At 34.4% G+C, this 6,649-nt stretch overlaps 1 protein-coding gene across 1 annotated transcript; it reads right to left on the bottom strand.

Moving 5' to 3' along the window:
- Positions 1-1,066: 1,066 nt before the first annotated feature.
- LOC107850312 (catalase) lies at positions 1,067-6,135 on the bottom strand. Its single transcript, NM_001324674.1, is given in 8 exon segments — positions 1,067-1,419; positions 1,509-1,602; positions 1,689-1,756; positions 1,859-1,948; positions 2,111-2,887; positions 2,992-3,269; positions 4,013-4,109; positions 6,056-6,135. Coding segments are annotated over 8 exon segments (1,479 nt in total). The 5' UTR covers positions 6,071-6,135; the 3' UTR covers positions 1,067-1,359.
- Positions 6,136-6,649: the final 514 nt, after the last annotated feature.

Below are 6,649 nucleotides of genomic sequence, written 5' to 3'. Positions count from 1 at the left end.
GTACCGAATTTCATTCACTCTGAATGAAGAAAACACCCACGCTCGATGTCTTAGCAGCGCGACTTACGTAGCCCAGCCTTTGATTATCAACTCTCTATTCGCTACTCAATTTATTCTTTTTTCACATTATAAAGAGTTCAACATTGCGGATCTTTAAATTTCAGATGTGAAATTTGTAACTCCATGAAGTGATTATTTGTGAATATCATCCACTGCTAGAGATCATTGCGGGCCTTCGGGTACAAAACTGGAACCGGCCCAATGAGGAACAAAATAAATTGGACTGGGCCAAATTGTTACTACCCTAGAAGAAGAAGCTAAGGCATAAAATGGACCCAAGGCTAGAGGACAACTCAATGTATTAAAGCTTCCGCGTGTAGAGGATCGGGGAAAGAGACGGACCACAAGAGTCTATTGACGCAACTTTACCTTGCATTTCTGCCAGAGGCTGTTTACACGACTTGAACTCATAACCTCTTGGTCACAATGCACTTAAAACTGAATTCCAAACAACATAACTCGTACTTTGCACCATCAAAGCTTATAAGCTAGTCCTGATGACCTCCTGGTCGCAATGCACTTAAAAATTGAATTCCAAACAACATAACTCATACTTTGCACCATCAAAGCTTATAATCTTGTCCTCATGACCTCCTGATCGCAATGCACTTAAAAACGGAATTCCAAACTGCATAACTCGTACTTCTCACCATCAAAGCTCATAGTCTAGTCCTTATGACCTCCTGGTCACAATGCACTTAAAAACTGAATTTCAAACAACATAACTCGTACTTTAGACCATCAAAGCTTATAGTCTAGTGCGTATCACTGGAGTTCTCCCATACAATGGGTGCCGGTTACATTCTTATTGGACTATTTCGTCTTCCCTTTAGCAAACTATGTGTGAGATAAGACGGATTCAAAATTTAAAGTCAAAGATGCAGAATCAACTAGGACTGTCTCACTATTCCTTTGTAACTGAACAACATATTAGTAACACTGTAAATTAGTCTAAATTGTTCAAATATAACCAATCAAGCTGAGATACTGAAATGAAAGTGGTATTATTGACTTGAAAGTGTTTACTTCAAGCACCAAAGTGAACAAGTACCCAACATGACTTGAAAAAAGTGAAACATAGAAGATGATTACAATACTTGAACATACAAGTACAACTTTAAACTTATTCAGTTTCCAACATCATCGTAATAAAACACAAGACATCGAAAGTTCGGTACAAAATACAACATTATCACAGGAAAAAACAGTACAGTTTATAGCACCAACGCGAACGTTTTCTTGTATTAGTCCTTCAGCATTGCAACTTGAAACATTTCCCGTTTCCAACTGTTTTCATCTTCACATTGTTGGCTTCACAGTGAGACGAGAAGCGACCTTCTGACCACAAGACTTGTCAGCCTGCAATGTATTCATACAAAAAGATTGGTTTTGTTTACCGCGCTTCATTAGGACAGAAGAATCATGGTAAAGAAGGGAAAAACTCAAACCTGAGACAAGTATGATATCCATATACTGCGTATCTCATGAGTGACTCGGGGATCGGATAAAGACTCAACCCATTTGTTGATATATCTGTCTTGCCTGAAATAGCAAGGATACTCAGTTATCCCCGCGTGTTTAAGAGGGGGGAGAATGGCGATATTAATATGATAGAAGAACCAAATTACCTGTCAGGTGCCCAGGATCTGTATCTCTCCCCAGCCTGCTTGAAGTTGTTCTCTTTCGGAATGACACACTAAAAAACCGACATGATAAGTGAGTGAAAATTAAACTCATTTGTAGATTAATAAAACGTGATTTATCAGTATAGATGAGCAATAAGAAAGATAGGCCTCACCTTTTCACGCCTTCCTGTCAAGACACAGGAAGGAATTGGGTACTGCTCGGCAGGACGACAAGGATCAAACCTTGAGGGCAAATAATCCACCTGGAAAATTTAGTAATACATCAGAAGAGTACTAATAGGAACTTGCAATGTGCCTTGGTAAAGTCGATAATGTTCAAAAACTCACATGCCACCTTATAGTACTGAGGACAACGAAAATATAAGGACAAAATAAAATAGCACTAGTTGACTGGTGCGTAATACCTCCTCATCGCGATGCATGAAGTTCATGGCACCATCACGGTGATTATTGTGATGAGCACACTTGGGAGCGTTAACTGGGAGCTGCATATAGTTTGGTCCAATACGGTGTCTCTGAGTATCAGCATATGCAAATATCCTAGTCTGGAGAAGCTTATCCTCCGAATAGTAGACACCAGGGACAATATGGCCAGGGTTAAATGCGAGCTGCTCGTTCTCTGCAAAGAAGTTATCGATGTTCCTATTCAATACCAATCGACCAACTGGCATCAATGGCAAGATATCCTCAGGCCAGGTCTTGGTTACGTCAAGAGGGTCAAAGTCGAATTTGTCAACATCCTCAGGGTTCATAATTTGGATAAAAAGTTTCCACTCAGGGTAGTTTCCAGCAGCAATTGAATCGTAGAGATCCTTGGTGGCGTGGCTATGATTAGTACCTCCGACCCTAATAGCTTCTTCCTCCGTCATGGACTTGACACCGCAAGTTGGCTTCCAGTGGAACTTCACATAATGTGCTTTCCCAGCTTTGTTGATCAATTGATAAGCGTGAACACCAAAACCTTCCATGTGTCTGTAATCTGTCGGGAGACAAACATCATCGTAGAAGAAAGCAAACGTATGCAAACTCTCCGGGAGGAAAGAGAAGAAATCAAGGATCCTCCAGTTTTCCTGAATGTGTGACTTTGGATTTGGTTTCAATGCACGAATCGTGTCAGGGAATGACTTTGCATCACGATTAAAGAAGACGGGGACATTGTTTCCAACAAGATCAAAGTTACCCTGATCACATAAATTAAGAGGCATTAATTCAAGACAAAACAATTGAACAAACACAAACCAAGAAAGCCAGTAAGTTCATGTGAAGTTAACTACAAGGTAGTTACCTCTCTGGTGTAAAATTTGACAGCAAAACCGCGAATATCCCTGATGGATTCGGGGCTTCCACGCTCATGGACGACAGTAGAGAAGCGACAAATAACAGGTGTTTGAACACCAGGAGCTCGGAGAAAATCAGCACAGGTAAGATGAGAAATATCATGAGTGACTTCAAAGAAGCCCTTGGCACTGGCACCTCTAGCATGAACAACACGCTCAGGTATCCGCTCACGATCAAAAGTCGCAAGCTTCTCAATTAAGTGATAATCCTCAAGAAGAACAGGCCCTGCCAAAAATGTTAACAATCAATACATTGATCACTTGACTAAGATTGGATAATGTTCAGAATCTTATACAAGGAATTCTTTTGAACATCTAGGTTATAACGAAACCCATTTTGTGTTGCGCTCACGATTCCTCCTGAATGGGAAATACACAAACAACATATCCAGTATAGTCTCACAAGTGACACAAATGGAGAGGGTAGTGTGTATACAGACCTTACCCCTACCTTGGTAGGTAGAGAAATTGTTTCCGATAGACCCTTAGCTCAAGAAAAGGAAACATCCACTCCTATGAACTAACCATGTCAAGATTGTATTCCAATTCTTATCAGGTAAAATAACAGTTAAAATGATAGAAAGAACTCTGATTAATGAACCAAACACCTAACTCATTATTCTCTAAGCAAGAATGGATTAATTGTAATGAAACACCCCCTATTTCATCTCGATTGACCTACTTTTCTTTTTAGTGTGTTTAAAAAAAAATACCCTTTTCCTTTTGAGCGCCTCTTTAATTTCAACTTTTCAGTTACATGGCATTTTGATATATTTGACACATCTTTAATTTAATATCATATATGTCGAACAAATTAAAATGGAAAGAGTATTTTAACAAGATCATAAGTCTAAGGAAACTGTTGTTGACATAAGATTAACTAATAAGATATTCCCCCTTTTAAAAGTATAACAATTCAATAAGGCAATAACAAATCTGAATATCATATACTATAGATTAAAAAAATACCTCTAGGTCCAACAGTCAAGGAAGATACATTGTTGTAGACAGGACCACCAGCATTTGTTGTCAAGAAAGGGGAATCATATGCACTTGATGGGCGATACTGCATCAAAATATATTAATTAATTAATCAACAATCAAATCCAACATAAACATAAGTCCATTTAATATGCAACTGATCTCGGATGTTTATGAGTTCCTACAACAATCTCTAGCTAACAACAAACAACATACCCAATGTAGTCCTACACAGTGGGATCTAGGAGTGGGACGGAGCCACCTTTGCTCCAGGGGTTTCATCCGAACCCCCTACGATGAAAAATTATACTATTTATATTATTTTTACATGATTAAAAAAGTATTTTTTATGCATATATAATAGATGTTGAACCTCCTTTGACTAGTTCATATATTTATTTCTAACCCTCCCTGAATGAAAATCCTGGCTCTGCCAGTGTCTAGGAGGGTAGGCATACTCAGTCGTACCTCTGCTCTGGAAGTAGTGAGACCGTTTCTGATAGACTTTATTGACTCAATGAAAAACAAAATACTATAGAAAGCATGATAAAACGTCCTGAACATTAACTACAACCAAAATACGATAAACTAAGTACAAGAAACAAGAGATAATAATTACCAAAACAACATATTTAGTGAAATCCCACAAAACAGACTCCGAGAGAGTAAAATATACACAAAATAATACAATAACAATAATAATGGAAGTACAATAATCTCAAACTAATATATAATAATAACTAAGTTCACAGCTAACTATACAAATATAAGATTCGAACAAAAACTACTAAAATCACGTGAACCTATAGCTTTAAGGCTAGATCCACCTCTTAATAAACTACCAAGTATGGTCCCTAATTGTCTTTTGAACTTGTTTTTTCTTTCAGAAAGATATAATTTAGTTGTTAGGAAAATGGAGATTTCAGCAAAGCACATAGCCAAATCCTCCATCTGTTCTAAATTATTAGTAGCGGAGTAGAAATTTTATTAATGACTAACAATTTTCTTCTCAGTTATATTAAGAGCGTATATAACTAAATATACACTTATAATAATTAGCATGTAACCACATAATTTTTGAACAAGGATATATACTTCGTCTAAGATGCAGACATTTTTTTTTTTAGTTGTTTTAAAATATATATATATATATATATATATATATATATATATATATATGTATGTATCTTTTTAGAGGTTGATTTAAACATGTGACAATTTTGTTTGAGAAATTAATTTCTTAGATGGATAGGTGACATATTTTTTCTGAATTGATTAAAAGGAATTTGAGGATCTTTAATTTTTTATTTTCCTTTAAAATGTTTTTTACCCTCAGAAAATATGCATAGTTCTTTTTTCTCAAAAAAAAAAAACTTCAATATATTTGTTTTGCTGAATTTTTTAAGCAAAGTATTATTTTTCGAAAGTTCAAGTTTTATGTACTGACAAAATATTCATATAGTCATACTATCATTTATTTGATAATTATTACATTTAATAATTTGATGAAAATGAAATTAACTTGTTACCCTACAAAAATATGTCCATAGAGGGTAAAAAAGTTTTTTTGTCAAAGTTGTCGGTATATATAATTTAATTTATTATGGCTTTTTCTAAAGTTGTCCACTTGTGATCTGAAGTTATTATTTATAAGTTGATATTTGATCTAAAATTATCCACTTGTGATCTAAATTCTAAAGTTACTATTTACCAGTTGAAGTTTGATCTAGTTGATTTTCATTCATAAAAACTTCAATATTTTCTCAATATAAAAGTTACATAAAAAGATAATTTCAACATAAAAGAAGTACACAACACTTGTATGCTGTGGCGGAATAAGCTTTGGTTCGAGTTCTGAACGTAAAATTCTTTTTGAAAAAAAACATTGTTTTTCCTTTAAAAGACTTATATGATGTCTATTTAGTCGAACCCCAACAATAATACTAATCAAATAGCTCAACAACTAAGAAAACAAAAGAAGAACAAAAATTGTTTTACAAAATTTTGTATTAAGAAAATATATTGATATACCTTAGAGAGATCCATAGTGATTGAAATGAGATGAAAATTGAAGAGAGAGGCGTTTTTTTTTTATTAATATAAGGTTTTTGATTTGGAGTGTGTTGAGAGTGAGAAAGAGCAACTTATTTATAACCTGTGGAGGGCACTTTTGTAAAATTATAATGCACATAAAAATCTCATAATGTTGATCATGAAATTCTATCTTAATCATATTTTTTTTTAATTTTAAATTATATACGTAACGTAATAAAAATAACTTTATATGTTCTCACAAGTAGTTTTAAGAGGATAAAATATATGTAGATTTTAATTTATATTTCTATTTTTAAGAATGTGGAAAAGTTATTCTTGATGAACCCTCGGCTTAAGAAAAATATTTTACGTAGCAAATTTGAAAAAAAAATAGAATAAAGAAGCTGAGATGAAAATAACAAAGAAAAATATAAACGACAAAAATAGTAAAGATAACTAATATTAAAAATAAAAATAAAAACAAAAACAATAGTACTACGTGTTATTATTGAAGAATAGATAGAAAATAGAGCAAATAAAGTGTCCCCCAACTAAATGAAAGAAATCACTCGATTTTCTACTATATCTTTC

Source organism: Capsicum annuum, chromosome 12 (assembly GCF_002878395.1).
Source record: "Capsicum annuum cultivar UCD-10X-F1 chromosome 12, UCD10Xv1.1, whole genome shotgun sequence".
NCBI classification, from domain to species: Eukaryota; Viridiplantae; Streptophyta; class Magnoliopsida; order Solanales; family Solanaceae; genus Capsicum; species Capsicum annuum.
The sequence above is the reverse complement of the archived record's forward strand: the minus strand, read 5'-3'. Positions and strand labels throughout refer to the sequence as shown.